The following is a 26046-nucleotide window of genomic DNA, read 5'->3' as shown; positions in this document are numbered from 1 at the left end:
ATTTCTGAATCTCCCCAGTTCCGAGCTCATTTTGTGGGAGTTTTGGGACACTTTAAGACATTTTTATTGGTGTTTTGCATTTGACAAAAAATATCAGCTTGCGTGTTTTTGGGTATTTTAGATGCTATAAAACGTTTTTCTGATGTCAATTAGGAAACAAAAAAAATGGTGTCGGTTGTCCTTTAAAATTACTTGAACTCATTCACTGCCAGACGTGCAAAAATGTGTCGACTCCAGCGCCAGGGTTTTTGTCATTGTCACTCGAATTCCAGGACCCACAGAATATTGAGTTTTAGGATGACATAAACATTGAATGCTGCATAAGAAACCTTAAACTCTCTTCTTTCATTAAAAAAAAATAGTTAATTCCTAAATTATATGAGTCTACAGTTATATGAGCTTGAAATGAGGGAGACTGTCCAAAATAGAATGCTGTATGTTTTGCATTGGTTTATATAGCGCTTGAACAACAGCTGAAGCTGGAACAAAGCGCTCACATGGCGCTCACATGGAAAGAAAGGAAAACTTTGCAACAGGCTATGGCCAGCGCTTTATCAGCACCCAAGAATGAAAAAGACAAAACCCAAACAAATTCAGGAATGGCGCTGTAAATGCTGTTGATACTGTCACGGTTTGCGAGGTGGTGATGGCGGGTGCGGATCCCAAAAAGCAGGCAGGAGTGAGTAGGAGGTTGTTTGACAAATTGTATTAAAATAAAGTCAGCAGGAACAAAATGTAAAACATCAAAATCATCTGAATGGAAAAAAATACAAAGTAGCAAAAGATGACCAAAAGTAAAAGTCCGCCAAGGTTAAACAAACACATACACAATGCATGCCGCAAACAAGCAGCAAACAAACAATGAACCGGCACCGGATGGTCGTGCCGGGTGTCCTTTTAAGTGTCAATGATTAAACGACCAGCACCTGCGAGGCTGCAGGCAGGGCTGACGTCGCTACCCGCTGGTCGCCAATCTGATCGGGACGACCAACACCTGTGCAGGTGTAGGTGGGGCCAACAGCGCCCCCCGTTGGTCGCCAACCAGATCATGACAGATACGTTTGTCTGTAACTGCCATCCCGTAGTTGACTAGCAGATGGCTGTGCTTTATTTTTCTTGACATAAAAGTTGTCACTTCCGGTACAGGTTTTACTTTCCGCGCTTCTTTAAGTTTCATTTTACTGAGAAGACGGCGAGAATGGACATGCTTTATCGCTGTACTGTTTAGCAAGGAAAAGATAAAAAGGACGAAGATCAAAACTTCCATTTCGCAGCGGAATGCGGGCAAAGTGGTTTGTGCGATTTTATTGCATACGTTTTATTTCATTGATGTAAAGTCCAAATGTTTATGTAAAAATAATAGCTATATTTTTATACTTGTTTGTAGTTCTTCAGTGGTGCCGGTGGTGATTCATCATGCAAGTGAAATCACAAAGAATTAACCATCAGTACAAAGACCCGAGTCCTCTGTTTTGAATGGAATCACAGGCGCTCTAAATCACATTTTCAATTCCTGAATAAATTCGTGAATGGCAGTGAATGAGTTAAATTGCCCTCTACCCCCAGAAACAAAAAAAAAAAACAACACGAGACCCAAGCCCAAGGGTTGGGACATATTTTTTTTTAACTAAAGAAAAAAAGGTGGAAAGCCCGATGAGTCCATATGAGGTTCAAAGCAGTTTGTCACCCTCACCACCACGGCAAGCGCATGAGGACAACCTCACCTGAGAGCTGAGTTGTTCCGAGGAGAGCGTGAAGGTGCTAGTGATTTTCTGGGACAGGACTTTGGCATCGCTGAAGCCAAACGAGTAGAGGGAGATCTCCGCTATCATGGCAAAGTTGGGGACCATCATGGCCACCGGCCGAAAGAGGGCCTTGAGGTTGTCGGGCAACTCAGTGCGGCCGGCATACCCAGGATTCATAGTGATGAACACGGCACAGGAGGGCACAAGCGGGATCTCCGAGCCCTCAAAAATAAACCTTTCTGCCTGCAAACATGGAACAGGAAAAGCGTCCGTGGGTGACGTACAGTGAGACCTTGGCTTACAAACTTAATTGGTTCCCAGACAAAGTGTGTAAGGCGAAAAGTGTGTATCCCAAAAATTAATTTCCTATAGGAAACCATTAAAATGAGAATAATCCGTTCCCAGGTCCCCATAAAACATAATTTTCTACTTTTTAATTTTCTAAGCCTTAAAACTACACAAAATATACCTTATTTTATGTATAATAAATGTGCTATGGTATTATAATTAAAGAAATGAACTGTACTGTATAATAAAGTCGTTTTATTTACCTTTGTGATGGTCGGTGATGGCTTGATGGAATGGAGTGGCCGGTTTCCTCAGCATTAAACACTTGATGAGGAACGTAAGCTTCTTATTTCACCATCTTCAGGAATGATCCCCTTGTAGGTGCTTTCTCTGTGATAATTTTATCTAGTTCCTCATCAATTGTGTTCTGTTTAGCTGGGTTGATAGCTTTTTTTGCATCAAGTGTACAGATGGCTTGTGCGGCTTGTTTGTAGAGCCTGATTGATGGGATATTTTAACGTTACAGTCTACACCAGGGGTGTCAAACTCATTTCGCATCGCGGGCCACATACGGCCTAGGGAGATGCCAAGTGGGCTGGACCATTAAAATTATACCATACTCTGCTGAAAATGGCAAAAATATCATGTATTTCCTTTGTTTTGTTGTAAAGAAGCACAAGAACATTAGGAAAATATTGACATTTAATGAACTATTCTTTGACAAAACATTTCCGTCCCTCGCTCACCCCTCACTCCGCTGCTATCCTTATCCACAGTCTTGTCACCTCCCGCATCAATTATTGCAACGCACTTCTCTTCGGTGTCAATCAGAAATTTCTCCATAAACTCCAACTCGTCCAAAATTCTTCAGCCCGGATCATCACTAGAACCCCCTCCTTTCACCACATCACCCCTGTACTCCAGCAACTCCACTGGCTACCGGTTAAACATCGTATCGAATTCAAAATACTTCTGTTTACTTTCAAAGCCATCCATAACCTTGCTCCTCCCTATCTTTCTGACCTGCTTCAAATCTCTCTTCCCTCTCGGTCCCTCAGATCCTCATACTCCCTTTACCTCTATGTGCCCTCTGCCCGTCTCACCACGATGGGATGCAGAGCTTTCAGCCACTCTGCTCCCAAACTCTGGAATTCACTCCCACCCAACATCCGTAATATTGACTCCCTCCCTATTTTCAAGGCTCATCTCAAAGCCCATTTGTTTAAAATTGCTTTCAATGTCTAATTCTCTCTGCTATTTTATTATTTATCATTTTACTTTAATTTTTTTATTGTTATGTGCTGTGTTCTATTGTTTTTGTTGTAAAGTGTCCTTGGGTGTTTTGAAAGGCGCTTGAAATAAAATGTATTATTATTATTTCATGAAACACCTCATATTTCCTTAGACAAATGTGCTATTTACTTTTATCATTCACAAATATGTAATGCAACTGATACCACTGATTGTACAAAGGCACAAAACTTTAATTCGTACTGAAAAATATAGTAATGCACTTTAAGATTAAATGAGACTTTTAAAGAAATCCCTTTCTTTTTAAAACCACTTACACATACGCGTATAAAATCTAAATGTAATCCCTGCGTACACCTTACAAACTAAGGAGAGTGATTTTAAATGTGTAATGAAGAAAGTGTTCACCTGTCCTGTAAATCTCTAAACTTCATACATTAAACATACATACCGATACAATACATATTGAAAATTTATGGAGTTGTATGAACAGTAGAATTCCATCACAGAACTTTTGTTTTGAAGCTGCTGACCAACATTAAAGTGTGGTATGGCAGGCTGTGGGTAATGTTGCTGTCGCTGAGAAGTTTGTCAAACTGACGATGGTTCAGACCTCTGGACCGGATGAAATTTACAGTGCGAACAACCACCTCCATGACGTGGTCCATGTAGCATATGTCACACTGCTACAGAATGTTGCGACAGGTCGAAAAGCAGCGGTGACGTCACGACCGCAGGTAGACTAAGATGGTGGCACAATCAACACGTTGACAAAGCAACTCTTCTCCTCTCATTCCTCCGGACACAACATTGACGACGAATATGGACTTCTACACAGCTTCCCTCCCCTCGTTTCTCGCGCTCCCCGGTGAGCCACCAGTCCCGTGGTCCCCCTGGTATGACTCGTTCATGACACATCTGATGGCGATCGGACTAAACGAGGCAAGCGACGCACGGCTAACAGCTATGCTAGTGCACAGCTTGGGAAACGAGGGGCAGCGCATTTTTCATGCACTCGGACCCGCGCAGAAATACAGGGATTGTGTCGCATTTTTGGACAAACATTTCGCCCCACCGCAGAGCGTGATTGTCCGGCGGATTGCCTTCCGTCAATGACGGCAACGAACAGGCGAGTTGCTACACCACTACGTTGCCGACTTGCGGTGTTTAGCGGGCCTCGGTAAATTCGGCCGCTTGGAGGAGGAAATGATAAGAGATCAACTAGCGGAGCACACGATTGATCCCAAGCTACGGGAGAAACTGTTATTGTCCCGTGACAACCTCCCACTATTGAAGGCTGTGGAAATGGCGTTCCAATTGGAGAACGCAGCACAATTAACGGCTCGGTTCGTGAACCCACCCACACCTTCACACTCTCCCACGTTGGCACAGATTGTTGCTCCAACCCCTCCACGCCTAGACACCACCTCCAGTTACGAATGCACCTCTAAATACGACGGTGCCGAGATAAATGTGGCCAGACGTCAAGGGGCCGATGCACGCACGCCTTGTGCCAACTGTGGGTCTGCCTCGCACCCCACACGTGCGCCCACTTGCAGAGCCACCCGACAACTATGCCAACGCTGCGGGAAGATGAATCACTTCGCCATAATGAGCCGCTCTGCTCCCACCTCCACCTATGAGGGTGCCGAGGTAAATGTCGTCAGACAGCAAGGGGCCAACACACGCAGGCCTTGTGCCAACTGTGGGTCTGCCTGGCACCCCACACGTGCGCCAACTTGCAAAGCCATTGAACAGAGATGCCAGCACTGCGGAAAGAGGAACCGCTTCGTCAGGATGTGCCGCTCTGCTCCCACGTCAACATACCTGTCACGCCGCTCACCAGACCAGCCGAGGCGAACCACCATCCACTGCGTGGGCACACGCGCCAAGCCATTCAAGTGGTGCACAGTGGAACTGGATGGAGTGAGCTTACCACTCCAGCTCGACACTGCAGCCTCCAGGTCACTGTTGAACGTGTCCACAGTTCGACGTCTATTTCCTCATCTCCCGATCGGGGCCAACTCTGAACACTTGTTTGGCTATGGCCACACTAAGATTGGTATGGTGGACACTGCCACCTTCACAGTGCGTTATGGCTCGAGGACTCTCGCCCCCTTCACCGTCCAAATATCCCGTCATGGCGCCAACCTCTTGGGCTCGGACTTGTTTTGTGCAATCGGCTTTTCCATCTCTGACAATGCGGGTGCCATAATTAACCCCCAGGCCAACGGGGGTGTAGAAAGCTCCAACCAAGCAGACGGCCTTCCCTACTCCTCCTCAGCCGGCAGAGGGCCCAACAAGAAGCGCCAGACAAAGCAACCCACACTTACTGTGGACCCAGTCCGACACGGACTGGGTCCGCATTCGCCGGCCGAGCTGCTCTCACAAATTGGACTCATTCCGGACAGCACAGCAGTCCAGATTACCGCCCAACTCGGACTGACCACCTTCTGTCTGGCTGACGGGTCGCGTTGGCATGCTAGCCGCCTAAGGAGAGTGGCATCACCGACCCCCTCAAACGACAGGGCTGTTGCAGATATGGGCTTCTCAGGCAGACTACTGACGTCCCGTCACACATCCGAGAACACCGGTGGGACGCCTTGAAGAGTGTGCATCTGTGTAAGCTCTCAGTCATACAGGAGTGGTCCATCGATGAGAAGGTTTCTTCAGCCGTCATCTGTACAAATTTGAAGGTTTCGGACATTTCGTCTCCTATCCAAGAGGCTTCGTCAGCGAACTAAAGTCTGACTGGTCGTATCGGCCCTATTTATATATCCCCTTTATATATCCCGGCGCCAGACTCTGCTATGATTGGTCCCTACTCTCAGGTTGGGGGGAGCAGAGGACCACTCCCTGTGGCCCCACTGATTGTTCCTACATTCCTGACTAACGACTGGCCTATTTGCCCCACTCCCACCGGTATCACCTCATCAGCATTACGAATGTTGCCTAACCTGTTTTGCCTAAGCAGGCTATTGTATGAACGATCCAAATTGAACCTCACCCCACCAGAGCGGTTTAATGAAGGATTTTGTTGTTTTATAAGAATCGCTTCTTTTACCCCCTTTCAAACCATCTATGTTCCTTCGCTAAGATTTTAACCTCATTGTCGTCAAATGAGTGGTTGCTAGCTTTTAGGTGCAAATGTACTGCCGATTGAGGCCCACTTGTATTATCCCTGCGATGTTGATACTACAGAATGTTGCGACAGGTCGAAAAGCAGCGGTGACGTCACGACCGCAGGTAGACTAAGATGGTGGCACAATAAACACGTTGACAAAGCAACTCTTCTCTTCTCATTCCTCCGGACACAACAGTCCATTTTCAGCGACTTGCAACACAATGCCTCCTGGTGCACAATACAGTGAAACGTCCAGAAACGATCTCCTCCATTAAGGGCTTGTACTTTGTCTTTGAACTTTGCCATGGATGACGCGCCGTCTGTAGCCAGGATGACAGCGCGGGACCAGTCCACTCCAACTCTGTCCAACACAGCAACGACAGAGCCGAAAATGTCCTCGGCTGTTGTGGTGTCCATCATTGGCACCAACTCAAGAAACTCTTCAGTAACAGTCAATGTCTCATCAACTCCTCGAATAAATATGGCCAGTTGGGCCACGTCTGTGATGTCAGTGCTCTCGTCAATTGCCACGGAAAATGCAATAAATCCTCTCTGCTATAGTATTCCTCGTCAGGCTAATATTGGCAAAAGCTTGTCGCTTCTTGGAACATACAAGTTCAGCCGCCTTCATCATGCATCGTTTAACAAAGTCACAGTCGAAATACGGCTTCGATGCTAATGCTATTTCGCTAGCATTTAGGTGGCTCGCTTTTACCACTGACCAGTTTTAAATTGACTTCTCGGCTACGGATGAAAGTTGACCGCTGTTTCCTCTGCCAGCAATTCGTTAATCTTTTCTCTTCTCAGTTGTCCTTGCAACGTGTCATATTTTTCGCTGTGATGAGTCTCGTAGTGGCGTCGAATATTATATTCCTTCAATACCGAAACTTGTTGTAAACACACCAAGGACAAAGGTTTTCCGTGCATCTCTGTAAATAAATAGGACGTGGTCCATTTTTCTTTGAAAATTCTACACTCCTTATCTACTTTGCTCCGTTTGGATAACAACATTTTGGCTAATGAGGGTGTAGCGGAGACCAAGGTATTAACAATGTTGTAACAAGCAGCAGATGGCGCATTGACACCATCTGCTGTTTTCAGTCTGTTTCAGTGATGCGGCGTGTCTTCTACTCTGATGGAAAGAGTGCGCCCTTTATTGGATTGGATTGGATTTGCCTTTATTAGTCTTGCAGTGGAGAAATTTACATTTCACATTTCGCAGCAGCAAAGTTATGAAAGAAAATAAAAAAATTAAAATTAAAATATTAATTCCATGTCTTTTATGAATTTTTCCACTTTCAAATTATCCTGCGGGCCTGATCGAACCTCCTTGGGGGCGGTTCCGGCCCGCGGGGCGTATGTTTGACACCCCTGGTCTACACTCTGCCTTTGAACTATGAAAGTTGAAACTCTCTCACTGTTGTCTGCCTGTCTCTTTGATGTTTAAACCACCTCCCCTCACTGCTGTGTTCTTGACCAATCACGTGGCTGTAACCAAAGACTGGGGGCGGGGAATAGAGGACAAAAAAAGTCGGTAGCCATTTTCTTTTTGGAGAACGGCTTCACTCTCTCTCTCTATCTGTAACCCCCCCCGCCCCCTCACTGCTGCGTTCTTGACCAATCACGTGGCTTTAATGGAAGACTGGGGGCGGGGAATAGAGTAGTGTCACATCTCGTTGCCGTCCTGGGCGCGCCCCGCCCCTCCTGTCACCTCCTCCGCTGCTCCCTGGAGACGGCCCCTCCCATCATCACGCACCTGGGTTCCCACAGCTGTTTGTCATTCCCTTGATTGTGCCTTCTGACTATATCTGCCGATCGCGCAATACAGTCTCCGTCGGAGTATTCAGAAAGCTAACCTCGCGACTTCCCTTCCGTCAGGTCTGCATTCTTTTTCCCTCACTCATCGCCATTGGTTTTGTTTGTGCACATGCTCACAGTAAAGACTTTTCTTGATTCACAAGTATCTGTCTCGCCGTGTACTTTGGATCCGAACCCCCGCTTTCCCTCGTCTCTTGAGTCCTGCCTCCAAGCCTCAAGAGACGCGACAAGTAGAAAAACAATCCGCTGCCATTTTGTTGTTAGAAGAACGGGCTCGTTCGCGAACGACACATCACTCATTGAGGCAGCTCCGTGTGTATCCCGAAAAAAAATGTGTATGCCAAGGTAAATTTTTCATAAATTTAACGTTCGTAAACCGAAAAGTTCGTAAGCCAAGGGGTTCATAAACCGAGGTATCACTGTACATGCAATTGGAAATTCCTGAAACTAAAGTCGGTGCCAGCAAAAAAACGAGCGGTGCCCAAGAAACGGATGCCAGGATGGAAAGAGCTCACCCTTTGCTGTTGCGCCTTTTGTATAGTGGTGATCTGTTGAGCCACCACAGACAGCACCTCCACATCGATGCGATTAAACTCATCGAAACAAGCCCAAGCACCGGAGCTGCAAAGGCAAGGTCTCAATTGTCAACTAGGCTCTACGTGCAAAATTGAGCACAGATGACCTTTCTTTCCTTTCAACCGCAGGGTGGGAGAGGAGCGAGCGAGCCCGCCCCACTCCCAACCCAACAGCATAAAAAAAATTAAAAATCTTAAAGGACAACCAACACCATTTTTTGTTTCCTAACTGACATCAGAAAAATGTTTTATAGTAACTAAAATGCCCAAAACAGGCAGGCTGATATTTTTAGTCTAATGCAAAACACCATTAATAATGATTCAAAGTGTCCCAAAACTGCCACAAAATGAGCTCGGAACTGGGCAGATTCAGAAAGTTCCATCCCCAGTTCGTGACGTTACATCAGGAAACTCCTTCACGAACTGCCTTGCTCCAGAATCAAAACAATGGCTTAAGAGAGTTCAGATTCGGAGAAGATGCTTTCTTGTTACTTATCCAGTTATGAATATGATTCAAATCGTTCTGAAGAGGAAAGCATAAATGTTTGCAATTCATTAAAGAAGTCCTTCCGTCTCAATTTGAGCCGTCTGGACTCCAATGCAGCGCCCAGAAAATGCACAAGATGGCTCACAAGCTCCGTTGGAAATGGCTGACTTGTCCGTTGGGAATTTGTGTAAACGTACACCTATTCTTTATGCGTGTTAACGCAATTGGCTGCGACGCACAACAATTCACCATCGTGTTATTTATGTAGTTTTCCTTCTAATTATGCCATCAACACAGATCAACATGGTGTTTTCAGACCAAACAAAGTACCCAAAATGCATTGTGCGTCGCTTTCTCGGTCACGGGCGTTCCCTCCGTGACGTCATGTAGGGGATCGTCATGAACTTGAAAACAAGACTTCCTGAATAGTCAGTGCGAGTCTTATAACATAAAATATAGCTTTATGCGGTGGAATCTTTGTAAAATGTGCTCCGTAGTAGTCATTTGAAGTGATTTTACAAATTATGGACACAACTTGTCCGCAGGTGTTGGTTTTCCTTTAAAGGGCAACCGACGTCACTTATTTGTTTAACTGAGATCAGAAAAACGTTTTATAGCATCTAAAATACCCAAAACACGCAGTATGACATTTTTATTCAAATGCAAAACACCAATAAAAATGACTTAAAGTGTCCAAAATCTGCAAAAAATTGAGCTGCGAATTGGGCATTTTCAGAAAGTCCCGCCCCCAGTTCGTGACGTCACGCCAAGACGTCTTGCATTGCTGGAGAATAAAAACAATGGTTTCAGATTCGGATAATATGTTTTCTTGTTACACATCCAGTTATGAATATGATTCAAATAGTTCTGAAGAGGAAAGCATACATGTTTGCAATTGATTAAATAATTTATTCCGTGTCATTTTGAGGCAAATGGGCGGGGGGAATGTCTCACCCAAAAAGAGGCAAGAAAATGGCCACCGAGCTGTGAGGAATGAATCAGCCCGTTTCCACAGGCTGATAAATTCTTTCCATGGAGCTTGGACTCCCTCTGCTGGCGGCTTTTGGATGTAACATCAAGGTTTTCAGATTAACAGTACAGCAAAATACATTGACGTAATGGAAAGACGCTTTTTTACGGTCAGGAGGCGGTCCTTTTCTGACGTCACGTGAGGACTCGTCACCAACTCAAAAACAAGACTTCCTGAATGTTCAGTGCGAGTCTTAAAACGTAAAATGTAGCTATATGCGGTGGAATCTTATTAAAATACGCCGAGTAGAAGTCATTTGAAGCCATTTTACAAATTATGGACACAACTTGTCCGGAGACGTCGGTTGTCCTTTAAAATAAGACAAAACATACAGAAATATCGTGTTTGCCACAGCGATTTCCCAACTGAGTCCAAAGGGGGGTGGGGGGTGGAGCCTTACCTGGCCAAGCCTTTCAGGAACTTGCCCATCGCCATAAAATCCAACTGATCAGAGCAGTTGAAAACAACCGTCTGGATGGCTAGAGCCTTTCCCAGATCTTTGGTGGTCTCTGTTTTTCCAGTGCCCGCCGGCCCGGCGGGAGCGCCCCCAAACTTGAGGTGAAGGGCGCCCGTCAGTGTCAGGTAGCATCTGAGGAAGGCGGAGAGACGCATCCAAGCTGTGAAGACGCCATTTGTGCCGATCGGCCAGGCAGCTCCAAGTAGGGCTCCGCGGGTCGGGGTGCCTACTTGTCTGTTAGCGGCGTGATGACCAGTCGTCCTGAGTTCCCCAGGTACTCGTAGCCATACAAAAACTCTGCATTCACCGCTCGGATGTACAGATCCTCTCTGGCCCAGTAGTATCTACAACGTTTGCGCAGGTGAATATCACGACAGAAGAAGGAGTGGGATTATTGCTTAAACCTGAGCTGACTGATCCACTCAAAGTCATTGACACTGGATACCGCCAGCTCCACCAGTTTGCCCGCCACATCTTTGGCGTGGACCTCGATGACAATGAGGGCGGAGAGCACAGCTCGCTGCATTTTCGATACGCCTCCCCTCACCAGGTGGACCAGGTTACCCAGCTGTAAGCGAAGCCCCACCCCCGAAAAGAACAAAAAAGAAAATGGAAGTTGTGAGGAGTGTCCCGCATTCACGGTACGGTTCTGCACCTGTTTCTGCAGCTGAGGAAAAAGACGGTCGGCCAAATCCCCCAGCTCCAAAGCCTCTGACACTTCCGCAGTCCAGTAGACCTGACAGCCGGCAATCACCACTTGCCCAGGCCACGATAAAACCCATTCCTCGCGGGGTTTCTGGAATGCGTCGACGTTTGTTTTCAATCCCACACACGTGAGCAAGAAGATTGGACTTGGGAGCTTTGAAGTCAAAGTCCCTCACCTCAGGGTAAACTTGAAGCGATCGATCGATGTAGTCTCTGACCGTGGCCGTCATGGATTTCTCCACCTCTCTCAGCCAGTCCTCCACATTGCCAGTGGGCATAACGGTCACGGCCAGCTGGGCCTCTTCACCTTCTCCCGAGTACATGTGTGTAATCAATAGATCGGGCTGGAATTTAAGCTGAGGACCGAGAGCAAACCGTTGCAAAGGAGTTGGCGGACGTCCTGTCAGATTTGACAGAGTGCTCAGAAAACACCCACCCGCGCGATATTCTCAAAGCATTTGCGCAAGTGCGGCTGGACAGCGGTGGCGTCTTTGGTCTGAGACAGGATCTCCAGAAGCTCATCATCTGACAGAAAGTAAAACCTACAAAAACAAGGTTATCTGAAGTCGTCCTCTGGTCGATTCCGTGACTGGCCAATGTGCAAATGACTTGAAGACTCCAACGTTTCATCTGCTAGTGTTTTGAAGAGGGCTTACCTGGGGAAGGCGTTTCGTTTGATCTCCAAGTATTCGCTCAAACCCTTTTGCACCTGTTCTAAAAGGACATTGCATTTTTTCAGTTTGTCCAGCAGGTGTGGCCCCGGGCAGAATTCGATGATCTGGACACCATAGAGGAGAGACCGTTACAATGACCGTTACAATTTTGGGCTCTGGCTGTGCTCGTATCGCATTGTGACTGACCTTTGGGTTGTCAGAGGCACCTTTCATGATTCTCTTCCAAATCTCTTCCATTTGTTGATATCTCATCCCCTCCACGGGCAGCTGTTCATTGATATCGTCGGAGCTGAAGATGGGCTCCAGGTAGAGCCAAGAACCCTGACACAAGAGCCACTCCTCCAGCACATCCTGCGAGAGGACAAGAGCACAAGATGGCTCCCATCTTGTGCTCTTGTGAGCAACTGGGAGACTGGCCCCGCCAACGCCACCGCCCTCCACATGTCCACACTTACTTGGGTCGTTCTGAGTTTGCTCTCCCACTTGTTGATTTCGGCCTCAAAGGCCTTTTTGTAGGGGGAGAAGGACATACTTTGCGTCATGACAATATGGTCATCCAGCAGCTGCAAGGCTTCGTCGGGACTCTTCATGATACAAGTGCCCGTTTCCTTGTATGGCATTAGATCAAAGAGAATCTCAGACCATTCCTCTTTCATTTTGTGTAGGGCCTGGCGGAAGGTGACAGACGGGTAGCGTTCCTTCTGTGCATTTCCCTCCCAAACGCCGCAAGCTCCCACCGAATTACCTGCTCAATGGTGTACTCTTTGCCTGCGGTTTCGGCCACCTGCGCGATGGCATCCATGTGGTTCTGAAGCCCCAGTTCCAAACAGCGGGACAAGGTCAGTTTGGCTTGGGGCACCACTTTGATCTGAATGGTTTCCGAAAGCGCCTCCCAGTGGTGCATTCGCATCCCCGGGTTCCTCAGACCCTGAACCAGAGGAACATAAGGACGGAACTCCTCAATCCTGGTGCGGATCAAAGATGCCACCATTTGGCAGTCTGGTGGAACAGGGAGTAAAGAGTAGACAACTTAGGAACAATCAAGCAAACGAGCGGTCAGTCAACCAACATTGTCGTCCAATTGAGTCGGTGACAACGACCCCTTCCTTACTCGACGAGGTGACTCACCAGGGTTGTCTTTGAACTGTTTGATACATTTATTCATGGTGTCCATGGCGCTTGTCACGTTGCGCTCAAGCAGCTCTGGGTCAATGGAGGTCAGCGGATCATTGAGCCAACTCTCATGCCGGTGGGTCCAATCGTAGGTGGTGGTCCAGAGGTCAAAGAATGGCTGGAACTGCTTGGCCATTTTGTGCAGACGATCATACTGATGCGAGCAGAGTCAAGTCAGACTTGATGACCACGTCTGCCGACTCGCCAGATTGTTTGGGCGCGACGCACATTGCTGGACTCACATTTGTGACAGGAGTACCAAACAAGCGCTCTCTGGTGTTGTAGGTTTGTGCCAAAGCCTGGCACTCTTTGAGCTCCTTACTTGCCCGCCTCACCTCGTTGGCTATCTCCGTGGCATGATCGACATCAGCGTAACCGGTGAACTTCCCAACCAGCATCTGGGAAGACATAGGCGGTGGCTTGAACATGATCAGGGCAATTTAGTCAGAAGTTAGCTTGAGCGAAAGTGTTTCGATGGACCCGGATCAGGCTGGGCTACAAACACTTTGAGATCAAGCATCCGTCGAAAGGGAGGAGCAAAGGCAAAATCATAAGGAAGCAAAGACAAGACAAAAGGGTAGCGCCGTCATCGGGCGAAAGAAACGAGATGGACAAGCGAACCTCAGCGGCTTCAATGCGCTGCTCAAAGATGTCCTGGTCGGCAATCTGAATCTTCTGGAAGCGCTCCTCTTCTTCGACAAGATGGGAAGTCACATCGTCAATCTGTCTGATTATCTTTTGGGGCCATTCGATAGCTTGCCACCTGAGAAAATACATTTATCAGCGGATGTGCGGGACGGGACAGGCCCCGATTTTCCATCACCCCACCAGACAAGCATCCATCATTCATCACAAACAGGCCTTTGCTCATCTATTTTGACCAGTCTCATAAGGTTGAGGGTAATCAATGCTTCTCTGCCGACAGAAAAAAAACATTGTCATCGAATGCAGCACTGGGCAACAGCCATGGCAAAAACTTTTTTAACAGGCCTTATCAGATACAATGATACCATGGCTTACGAACTTAATTGGTTCCCAGACAGAGTGTGTAAGGCGAAAGTGTCTATCCCAAAAATTAATTTCCCATAGGAAACCATTCAAATGAGAATAATCCGTTCCCAGGTCCCAATAAAACATAATTTTCTACTTTCTAATTTACTAAGCCTTAAAACTACACAAAATATACCTTATTTTATGTATAATAACTGTGTTATTGTATTATAATTAAAGAAATAAACTGGACAGTATAATAATGTGGTTTTATTGACCTTTGTGATGGTCGCTGATGGCTTGATGGAATGGAGTGACCGGTTTCATCAGCATTAAACCAGTGTTTGAAATAGCGTCTGCCCGGTGGCCCGGGGGTGTACAAGTTTTACGTCGGGCATACAACTTTCATAACATCTTGGCCCGGGTGGCGGACAACTTCGTCAAAGCGTCTGTGTAAGCTCTCAGTCGTACAGGAGTGGTTCATTGATGAGGTTTCTTGTACAGATGACGGCTGAAGAAAACTTTGTCAAAGAAAAAAAAAAAGCGATTTTGTCAAGCAAACGCTACAAGCAAACAGCTTCAAGCCACGTGCACTCCTCTTTCTTAGTGGTTTTTACAACTCTGAAGAAACGTTTTCATCGATGGACCACTCCTGTACGACTGAGAGCTTACACAAACTGTCTCTTTAATGTTTAATCCCCCACCCCCCGTCACTGCTGCGTTCTTGACCAATCACGTGGCTTTAACCGAAGACTGGGGGCGGGGAATAGAGGACAAAAAAAAGTTGGGTGCCATTTTCTTTTTTGGAGAACGGCCCTCTCTCTCTGTCTGTAACCCCCCACCCCTTACTGCTGCGTTCTTGACCAATCACGTGGCTTTATCCAAAGACTGGGGGCGGGGAATAGAGGACAAAAACAGTCAGCTGCCATTTTCTTGTTAGGAAAACGGGCTCGTTCGCCAACGACACATCACTCATTGTGGCAGCTCCGTGTGTATCCCGAAAAATAGTTCTTATGCCAAGGTAAAATTTTCATAAATGTAACGTTTGTAAATCGAAAAGTTCATTAGCCAAGGCGTTCGTAAACCGAGGTATCAACTGTGTCTTTAAATTGAGCGTAGTTTGCCCTATGTTGCGTCCAAGGTTCATGATTTAAAAATAAAAACATAACAACAAAACAAAAATAAAAAGGCATACTCACTTTTGAATAAAATCCTCATTTGATAAAGAGTAGTAAAATTCATCAAAGAGTTCATACTCGGTTAGAATTTTTGTAACACGTTCCTAAGGTTGGACAAAATAATAAATAAAAGATTGTGGTCAAGTGCACTTCAAGGGACACGGATCAAGCGACCGATTGGGTTTGGGGGCACCTTGCAACTCTTGAGCTGGTCTGGGATTTGTTTCATCCAGTCCCTCTTCTCCGTCAGGTCTTCGATGGAGTTGGGACGGTCACTTAGGGCGTGACCGATGGTGTTGAACTCATCACATTCCTAGCCAGGCAAAAATTATTATTATTATTATTATTATTATTATTATTATTATTATTATTATTATTATTATTATTATTATTATTATTATTATTATTATTATTATTATCTCATCTCATCTCATCTCATTTTCCGTACCACTTATTCCTCATTAGGGTCGCGGGGGTTGCTGGAGCCTATCTCAGCTGTCTTCGGGCACGAGGCGGGGGACACCCCGAATTGGTTGCCAGCCAATCACAGGGCACACAAAGACATACAACAGTCACTCTCACACTCACACCTAGGGACAATATGGAGTGGTCAATCTGCCTGCCATGCATGTTTATGGAGTGTGGGAGGAAACCGGAGGACCCGGAGAAAACCCACGCGGGTCCGGGGAGAACATGCAAACTCCACACAGGGAGGCCGGACCGGGACGCGAACCGGCAACCTCTGCACTGTGAAGCTGGTGTGCTAACCACTTGTCCGTTATTATTATTATTATTATTATTATTATTATTATTATTATTATTATTATTATTATTATTATTATTATGGTTGTTGCAGTTCCGTCAAAGACGAGTCAGACGATTTGAGGCGGACGACTTACCTCTTCCAGCCGCCGCCTGAGCTTGTCAGCGTGATGTTCAAGAGTCGCAACGGCTAAATCCTTTTTCTTGTTGATTAGAGTCTGACGTACCCCTTCGACATGTACGATAAATGCACCGATGATGATGGAGGATGGCAGAGAGCTTTGGAGCGCTTCCTTGTCTTTGACATGCTGTTCCACTTCCATCTTCACAACCTTGGATGTCTTCTCATCATCGCTGTCAGATCTGCAAAGGCAGCAGACGTCTTGGACCGGGAACTGGCGCCACGGGGCTGCACTTCAGATCTCGGGCAAGAAAAGACAAATTACGTGAAGTGCTCCTCGATGTTCAAGGTGTACAGTTCGATGTACTTGATGTATTCCGCAGCGTAAGCCTTGAGTGGAACAACCGCTTTCTTGAGAGCCATGCAGATCTTCTCTCTCAAACGGGATACTTTGGGTTCACAAAGATGAACCGACTCCAGCACGGGCTCGTCGCCAAATAGCAGCCTCTTCATTAAAAACTGTGCGATGCGGGGCGGAACTCACGTCAGTACGAACGGCTCACAAAGTAACGAATTGAACATTTTACGGAAGGCACGCAAAACTTCCTGTTTGACTTGCACTTCAAGGATCCCGGGCTTTACCTTATCAAGCATCGGTATGTTATGTGTGACCAAAATGCCCTCGTTGAATAGGTTGAAAATGGAGGCTTCAAAATTTTCCAGAGGTGTACTGTAATGGACCCCCGTCTCATTCAAGACTAAATCCACCAGGAATAGAGGCTTATTCTTCGGCCTGAAAGTCAAACAAAGACACGTACGATGGCAACACTAACGTAACCGCCTTCAATACATTATGATATGGTCAGGCTACATGAACGCCGAAGAAGACCCATCACGTCAACTGTCCATTTTTAACTCTGAGCTCTGGTATTCCGTCATCATACTGTGCATGGTTTTGGGTTGGAACCCAAGTACCGGGACAAAAAGCCCTACTGCAACACGCTAGATTTGATTGTTAGCGATGGTTCCTGGCCACTGACGGAGCTTGCCGATGCACTGATCATCGGTCAAATCAGGTGCGTTGGGAGTAGAGAGTGATTAAAAAAACGGCAGACGATGCCTCTCCAGGAACCCGAGTTCCTCAGCTCCCCAGCTCCCCAACCCTGCGATAAGCGATCGACTGCCGTGCCGCCCTATGCTCCAACGTCAGGAGTAGTGGGGGGCTTTGAAAATGGTGAGAGTGGTTGTTTCCAAATGCCATACAGCTCTTATGAGTAGAAGGCACGCTCTCCCTTACTTGTAGGGGCTGGTGATGTAGTCGTCCCCCCACACCAGGTCATCGGGACACGTTAGTGCGCTGCAGCACGCGTCCAGGATCAGCTTGCTCAGGCCGAGCAGCGATTCCTCCACAAGATTTCGCAGTGTGTCCTGCAGGTTGTAGTGCACCACCGCCAGCAGCTTGTTCAGCTTGGAAACTCTGTGCATCCCCCAGTGAGTCTCGTTCATGTTGTACGCCCCTTTGCCGATCGTTTCCAGGTTGTGACGGAGACTGTAAGTCACGGTGAGCATCCAGGCCTCCCGCAGAAACAAGCTGATCTGAAACGACACGCTGAAGAGCTCTATTGCCATGGCTCACAGGGTGACGTGGAGTCTTACCTGAGTTTGCATTTGGGTCTGGTTGGCCTCAAACTCGTCCAGTCGCAGAGGTTTGGTTAAGGAGACATTAAAGAGTTTCATATTGGCCAGCTTGTTGCACTCAGACCGAATTTCTGACAAGGTGCAGATGACTTTGGGTTCCGTCAGCATGGACTTGGTGAAGAATGCCGCCTGCTTCTTCTTGTAGTCAAAGGCGGGCAGCGTCACGCATCCTGCACGGGGTAGGGAAAACAGCCGTTGGCGGGGGCGCAACTCAGAGGGTGAGTGTCGGCATGCGTCCAAATGAAGGCAAGGAACTCGGCCTCGACCTTTGATTGGCACCCGTTGGGGTTCTTTGTGCGGCAGCGTAATGTGTGAAAACTCCTGCGGGTGGTTCGTCACGCTCTTGTCCAAGATGAAGCGATTCATCGTGCGGTCGTATTCCAGCTTCACCTCCTTTGCCAGCCCCTTCACACACGTTTTCACACTGCGGGACATGGATAGAGCCCGTCGAGCCGCTTTTCAGCTTCCGCCATGGAAACAAGCCCACGGCTAGAAAGCGTTTTGCCGACCCACTTATCCATTATGTCACGTCATATTGCATTCTCTCTCCCCTCTCCGAAAAAGAAGTCAAAGTCGCGCAGAGAAAAGCAGAGGGATGACTTACATCTCCAGTTTGAGGCCTGAGCCGGCGAGCGCTCGTTTTTGGATGCGACGGAGGCAGTGGGGATCGATGGACGGCGTCTCGTCCCAGATGGGCATGCAGTCCACCGTCAGGTTGTAGAGAATGAGGGCCTCGGAGTTGGCCCGCAGGCTCATGGCAAACTGGATGCGGCGCACAAAGACTCGGGGGTCTTCGGCACTGAACAGCAACCTGATGCGGGGAATCCAGTGCCTGTTGCCTGTTTGGAGGCACTGGACATCTGAACGGCGGCGAGACGGAAACAAGAAAAGGGCTCCTTCGGATCAAAGGTACAGGTCTGAGCCACGCGCGGCACTCTCCCTGACATTACCAGGGCGATTCCTTTCTCCTTTCAGCTTGCTGTTTGGGAAAACCTTTTCCACCAAGTATTGACATTTCTCCCTGTTGTAGTCCAGAACTCCCACTAAATGCCAGCTGTACTCCAACGACGGGTGAGGTTGGCCCATTTCTGATGGCGGATGAGATGAGGATACCAAAGAGAGACATGTGGGGTGAGCGTAAGATCCGAAACACTCCCGATTTTGCACCTTACCCAAGGCTACAATGTCATCTGTGGGCAGCAAGGCTTTTGCCGGTATTGGCTTTCGGCAGAGCGATCCTTCGGTTTCCCCCAGGACCAGCCAGTCTTCTGCAGTGCGGCAGTCAAACTCCACATTGTCAAAGATCTGCGAGGAAAACATCGCAAAGGGACGGCGGCGGAAAATACGGCAAGAAGAAGAAGGCGCCGAGAGCCCTGCCTGGTCGCATGCTGGCGGAGCGGGCTCACCTCAAGGGGAAGGTAGGGTGATACTATAAGACGCTCACTGTTACCATCCAAGGGACGTGGCATCAGGAGATTTGAGTCTATGCTCTTGTCCACCAACAGTTTCTCAAAATCGATCTTCAGGTATTCTCGTCGACACCTTGGGAGAAGATTCGCCAAAAGGTCTGGCCTTTGCTCTCCATGTGGTGCGGTGCCAATCTTCTCCGCAGTCAGAGAGCGGGCAGAGAGGACAGTCCCTACCTCTCCTTGGTTAAATCGCGAGGACTTTTGCCAGGAACGGTTTTGTAGGGCATCTGGACCTTTGGCGTGTCTGCGCCGTGGTTGAAGTAAGACGTGAGGAGTTGCTTGGAAAAGGGGCCATAGTACTCCTTGTTGTCAAACTTGTATTTGGCAAACGGAGACTCTAAGGACACCAAAGAGAGACAAGTGGGGTGAGCGTAAGATCCGAAACCCTGCCTAGTAGGCAGAGAATGACACTTCTCAGTCATTTTGCTTTGTGTTGGCGCCCAGTAAATTAATTTTTATAATAATTATTATAATAATACATTTCATTTCTAAGCGCCTTTCAAAACTCTCAAGGTCACTTCACAGTCACAGGATAAGCTTTTTCTGTGGGTGAGCAGCGGCAGCCACACGCGCCAGCGTTGACTCAACCCAGAAGTAACTTAAATAGATATCAAGCTAGCCAGCTAGCGAATATATAGCTAATAGATAGCGAATAGATAGCTATTAGCTAGAAAATAGATAGCTATTAGCTAGCGAATAGATAGCCAGTCGCTAGCAAATAGATAACGAATAGAGAGCTAGCAAATAGCTAGCCATTAGCTAGCAAATAGGTAGCCATTAGCCAGCGAATAGCTATTAGCTATTATTATTTTACCCGGTCCCGTTCCAATCCGATGATTCAAGGGGAATTTGCCCCCCTCAGTCCCTCAGTCCGATGGACAGAACCGTGAGCTGAGACTAAATTTGAATGACCGGCATGCGACGGGGCAACGCCTCGGTTTTGAATTGCGCATCCTCGACCACTTACCTGAGAAACCGTCATAATCGCTGAAGTCAAGGGTGGACACCCGCTCCTGGCCGTGCGATTCCTCCGCACAAGTCTGATTAGCCAATAGAGTTCGCCGATGAAAACGTGGAGCGCCACAACAGCCAAACAATGCAACATTAGCGGGATGAGATTCTGCGCCTGGTTTTACCTTAAACCTGAGAGCGGTGAAGACATCCGAATAGAGGCCATTCTGCTTCGTGGCGTGACCTTTTTGTACCGGTGGATACGTGTGTCTGTGACCTTGAGCGGACAGCCTGTCCTGAGGAGTTGGCAGGGAGTAATGGGGCCCAAATGCCCCATGTTTATCCTCCATCTTGAGGTTGACAGAGGTACCCCCTTGAGGATAAACAAGATGCACAGGCAGCAAGAAGGCATCAAGAAATAATGTGGAAATACATGAGAGTCAAAGAGTATTGATAGAGAAATAAGAAGTTATCATATTTAAAAGTTTCATGCTGTTATATGCTTAGTCAACATGTGTGACTCGAATACACATTTGAAGCACAGACAACCTGGTGTCAACCTGGTGTCAATCATTTATCCATCCATCCATCCATCCATCTTCTGCCGCTTATCCGGGGTCGGGTGCGGGGGTAGCAGCTTCAGTAAGGAAGCCCAGACTTCCCTCTCAGCCACTTCTTCTAGCAGCTAGATCAGGTGTATTGTAACAGGGAGACTTGGAAAACATGCAGGAAGGTGGCCCTCCAGGACTAGGAGTGCCCACCCCTGTTCTAGCTCGTCCTGGCGGATCTCGAGGCGTTACTATGCCAGCTGGGAGACATAGTCTCTCCAGCGTGTTCTTGGTCGTCCCCGGGGTCTCCTGCCAGTGGGGCATGCTCGGAACACCTCACGAGGGAGGCGTCCCGGGGGCATCCTAATCAGATGCCCGTGCCACCTCATCTGGCTCCTCTCGATGTGGAGGAGAAGCGGCTCGACTTTGAGCCCCTCCCGGATGACCGAGCTTCTCACCTTATCTCTAAGGGAGAGCCAGGACATCCGACGGAGAAAGCTCATTACGGCCGCTTGCATCCGGGATCTCGTACTTTCAGACACAACCCATAGCTCATGACCATAGATGAGGGTTGGGACGGAGATCGACCGGTAGATTGAGAGCTTTGCTTTGTGGCTCAGCTCCTTCTTCACCACGACAGATCGGTACAAAGTCCGCATCACAGCAGACGCCGCACCGATCCGCCTGTCGACCTCTCGCTCCCTTACACCCTCATTCGTGAACAAGACACCCAGATACTTAAACTCCTCCACTTGAGGCAAAATCTGAGGGCACTCCACCCTTTTCCGACTGAGAACCATTGTCTCAGATTTGGAAGTGCTGATTCTCATCCCAACCGCTTCACATTCGGCTGCGAAACGCTCAAGCAAGAGTTGGAGAGCTCCACTTGAAGGCCCCAACAGTACCACATCATCTGCAAAAAGCAGAGATGCTATACTGAGGCCACCAAAACGGAAACCTTCAACGCTTCGGCTGCGCCTAGAAATCCTGTCCATAAAGGTTATGAACAGAATCGGAGAATGCGGAGCCTTAGCGGAGCCCAACCCTCACTGGAAACGATTCCGACTTATTGCCGGCAATGCGAACCAGACTCTGACATCGGTCGTATAGGGACCGAACGGCCTGTATCAGGCGCTCCTGTACCCCATATTCCCGAAGCACCCCCCACAGAACTCCACGAGGGACACGGTCAAACGCTTTCTCCAAATCCAAAAAAGCACATGTAGACTGGTTGGGCGAATTCCCATGCACCCTCGAGGACCCTGCTAAGGGTGTAGAGCTGGTCCACTGTTCCGCGGCCGGGACGAAAACCACACTGTTCCTCCTCAATCTGAGGCTCGACTTTCCGACTGACCCGCCCCTCTAGGACCCCTGAATAGACCTTTCCAGGGAGGCTGAGGAGTGTGATCCCTCTGTAGTTGGAACACACCCTCCGGTCCCCGTTTTTAAAAAGGGGGACCACCACCCCGGTCTGCCAATCCAGAGGCACTCTTCCCGATGACCACGCAATCTTGCAGAGGTGTGTCAGCCAGGACAGCCCCACAACATCCAGAGCCTTTAGGAACTCCGGTCGGATCTCATCCACCCCCGGGGCCTTGCCACCGAGGAGCTTTTTAACCACCTCAGTGGCTTCAGTCACAAGGATCGGAGAGCCCACCTCGGAGTCCCCAGACACTGCTTCCTCCAAGGAAGGTGTGTTGGTGGAGTTGAGCAGGTCTTCGAAGGACTCTGCCCACCGGTTCACGACGTCTCGAGTCGAGGTGAGCAGCGCCCCACTCTCACTGTACACAGTGTTAGTGGTGCACTGCTTTCCCCTCCAGAGACGCCGGATAGTGGACCAGAATTTCCTGGAAGCGGTCCGGAAGTCGGCTTCCATGGCTTCACCGAACTCTTCCCGTGCCCGTGTTTTTGCCTCGGCGACCACCGAGGCTGCATTCCGCTTGGCTAATCGATACCTTTCAGCTGTCTCAGGAGTCCCACAGGCTATATAGGCCCGATAGGACTCCTTCTTCAGCTTTACGGCATCCCTTACTACTGGTGTCCACCAGCGAGTACGGTGGTTGCCGCCACGACAGGCACCAACCACCTTACGGCCACAACTCTGATTTGCCGCCTCAGCAAGGGAGGTAGGGAACATGGTCCATTCGGACTCAATGTCCCCCACCTCCCCCGGGACATGTGTATAGTTCTGCCGGAGGTGGGAGTTGAAACTCCTTCTGACAGGGGATTAAGCCAGACGTTCCTAACAAACCCTCACAACACGTTTGGGTCTTCCAGGTCGGACTGGCATCTTCCCCCACCAACGGAGCCTACTCACCACCAGGTGGTGATCAGTTGACAGCTCCGCCCCTCTCTTCACTCCAGTGTCCAAAACATGAGGCCGCAAATCCGATGATACAACTATAAAGTCAATCAGCGAACTGCGACCAAGGGTGTCCTGGTGCCACATGCACATATGGACACCCTTATGTTTGAATAAAGTGTTTGTGATAGACAATCCGTGTCGAGCACAGAAGTCCAATAACAAAACACCACTCCTGTTCTGATCGGGGGGCCGTTCCTCCCAATCACGCCCCTCCAGGTCTCACTGTCATTGCCCACATGAGCATTGAAATCGCCCAGCAGAACAAGGGAGTCCCCAGGGGGAGCGCTCTCCAGCACACCCCCGAAGGTCTCCAAAAAGGATGGGTACACTGAACTGCTGTTTGGTGCATATGCACAGACAACAGTCAGAACCCGTCCCCCCACCCAAAGGCGGAGGGAAGCAACCCTTTCGTCTACCGGGGTGAATCCCAACGTACAGGCGGCGAGTCGGGGGGCAATAAGTATGCCGACACCTGCTCTACGCCTCTCACCGTGGGCAACTCCGGAGTGGAAGAGAGTCCAACCCCTTTCGAGAGGGCTGGTACCGGAACCCAGGCTGTGTATGGAGGCAAGCCCAACTATGTCTAGTCAGAACTTTTCGACCTCGTGCACCAGCTCAGGCTACTTCCCTGTAAGAGAGGTGACATTCCACGTCCCAAGAGCTAGCTTCTGCAGTCGAGGGTCGGACCGCTAGGGTCCCCGCCATTGGCTGCTGCCCAGCTCACAATGCACCCGACCCATCTGGCCCCTCCCATGGGTGGTGGGCCCTTGAGAAGGGGGACCCACGTTTCCTCTTCGGGCTGAGCCCGATCGGGCCCCATGGGTGTAGGCCCGGCCACCAGGCGCTCGCCAACGAGCCCCATCTCCAGGCCTGGCTCCAGAGAGGGGCCCCGGTGACCCGTGTCCGGGCAAGGGAAAACCAGATCCATTTTTCTTTCTCTTCATACGGGGTCTTCTGAGTCATACTTTGTCTGGTCCCTCACACAGGACCTGTTTGCCATGGGTGACCCTACCAGGGGCGTAAAGCCCCAGACAGCTCCTAGGATCATTGGGACACCTCCACCACGGTAAGGTGACGACTCATGGACTCAATCATTTAGTCAAATGCAAAACACCAATAAAAATGACTTAAAGTGTCCCAAAACTACGTCAAAATTACCTCAGAAAGTTTCAGTTTCAGAAGGTCCCGCCCCCATGTTCGTGACGTCACACGAGGACGTCTTGCCTTGCTCGAGAATCAAAACAATTGCTTCAGATTCGGAGAAGATGCTTTCTTGTTACTCATCCAGTTATGAATATGATTCAAATAGTTCTGAATAGGAGAGCATAAATGTTTGCAATCGATTAAAGAAGTCCATCTGTCTGATTTTGATGAGTCTGGACTCCAATGTAGCGCCCAGAAAATGCACATGATATCAAATAGACATTTTTGAACGTTGTTCATGAAGGTGAGCATTTTAGTCCGGTGCGCCTTATTAATTGAAAATAAAGTAATCATGAACCTAGAATTTTATGGCTCTGACACATTGTAAAAAAAGCTGGCAGATGTGTCAAAAAAGACAGATAAAGTTGATGACTGCTCATCAAACACACACAAACACTTCTTCAGAATTGGTTTTGTGCATACAAATACAGAATATAATGTGATACATAATTCAAGTGTTAGGGTAATTCGCCATACAAACATCTCTAAACAGCTGTTTACATTTTGAACTTCCTCATACGTCATATCTTGCCTACACGATGTCGCATTTTCATTACGTCACATCCTGTCGCGTCATTACTATGCGCCGCATAAATACTCCTGCAGCCCGTTCGTCTCTCTCTCTCTCCATGCTCGCTCCTCCGTCCACACCGCAATGCCCGTGCTCTCCCAATTAAATCAACTTTCTGTTCAAGACCTGGCTCCCTAATGATTTAACCATCGATCTCCATCTACACCCGTCGAAGCAATGAACCAAGGGCGAACGATAAAAAAATAACCCAACACAAGTATCATGCAAGAACATACACGATAATGTATCATACCTGAAAAAGTTACGTCACTGTTGGTACCACATTGAAAAATGTAACTTGATATTTAGGAGCGTCCGCGCAGAGCGCCGATGCGTATGTGGGAATTGAAGCGGATTAATGTGGGACAGGAGATGTGAGACTATCTCTTTTCGTCAATGGATGCTACAGCTGCGTGTTTGCTTTCAACATTTAGCTTGTAGTAGTAGACGTGCACATTCCACCATGACGTCCTTGATCCACTAATGAAAAGGACGCTTTGATCCTCTCCTCTTTGATCTAGAACTGCTTCATGTCACAAAGAGGGTACAGAAAGTGCTGAAGAATGAATGACTCTCTGTGCCTTTGTGTTGTCATATTATTTGTTATTATTTATTATTATTATTTTTTTTTGTTACTTCCAGGTTGTGTGAACGCTGGCGCGTGTGGCTGCCGCTGCTCACCCGCAGAAAAACGCTGGAAACAAAGGCCAGTGCGTGGTCGTGATGTGATGTTCAGACGTCAACTGAAGTTTGCAGGCACATGTTGAAGAACATTTACAATTCATCTCAAAATGTCACTCAAAAGCCAGTAATGGCCAACTTGTGGTGAGTGGCCTTTGCCACCGTGTTGAAAGTTATGATAT

At 48.2% G+C, this 26046-nt stretch overlaps 1 protein-coding gene across 1 annotated transcript in view; it reads right to left on the bottom strand.

The window, feature by feature from the left end:
• dnah1 (dynein, axonemal, heavy chain 1) overlaps nt 1-20846 on the bottom strand; it is a 65276-nt gene extending 44430 nt beyond the window's left edge. Inside the window, 30 exon segments of the mRNA XM_089010708.1 lie at nt 1725-1988; nt 8742-8847; nt 10719-10907; nt 11006-11119; nt 11180-11343; nt 11431-11617; nt 11619-11836; nt 11917-12022; nt 12137-12258; nt 12341-12505; nt 12610-12822; nt 12900-13153; nt 13283-13481; nt 13570-13725; nt 13949-14090; nt 15517-15599; nt 15689-15808; nt 16395-16620; nt 16704-16897; nt 17021-17171; nt 17676-17974; nt 18035-18246; nt 18343-18500; nt 18681-18936; nt 19027-19164; nt 19249-19381; nt 19483-19618; nt 19720-19882; nt 20513-20585; nt 20682-20846. Of these exon segments, the coding sequence (XP_088866834.1) occupies nt 1725-1988; nt 8742-8847; nt 10719-10907; nt 11006-11119; nt 11180-11343; nt 11431-11617; nt 11619-11836; nt 11917-12022; nt 12137-12258; nt 12341-12505; nt 12610-12822; nt 12900-13153; nt 13283-13481; nt 13570-13725; nt 13949-14090; nt 15517-15599; nt 15689-15808; nt 16395-16620; nt 16704-16897; nt 17021-17171; nt 17676-17974; nt 18035-18246; nt 18343-18500; nt 18681-18936; nt 19027-19164; nt 19249-19381; nt 19483-19618; nt 19720-19882; nt 20513-20585; nt 20682-20846 (5106 nt within the window).
• Between the last annotated feature and the right edge of the window lie 5200 nt (nt 20847-26046).

This window comes from Hippocampus bargibanti, linkage group LG12 (assembly GCF_051943395.1).
Source record: "Hippocampus bargibanti isolate YZ-2025 linkage group LG12, ASM5194339v1, whole genome shotgun sequence".
Lineage (NCBI taxonomy): Eukaryota > Metazoa > Chordata > Actinopteri > Syngnathiformes > Syngnathidae > Hippocampus > Hippocampus bargibanti.
This window is presented reverse-complemented; position numbering and strand designations above follow the sequence as displayed.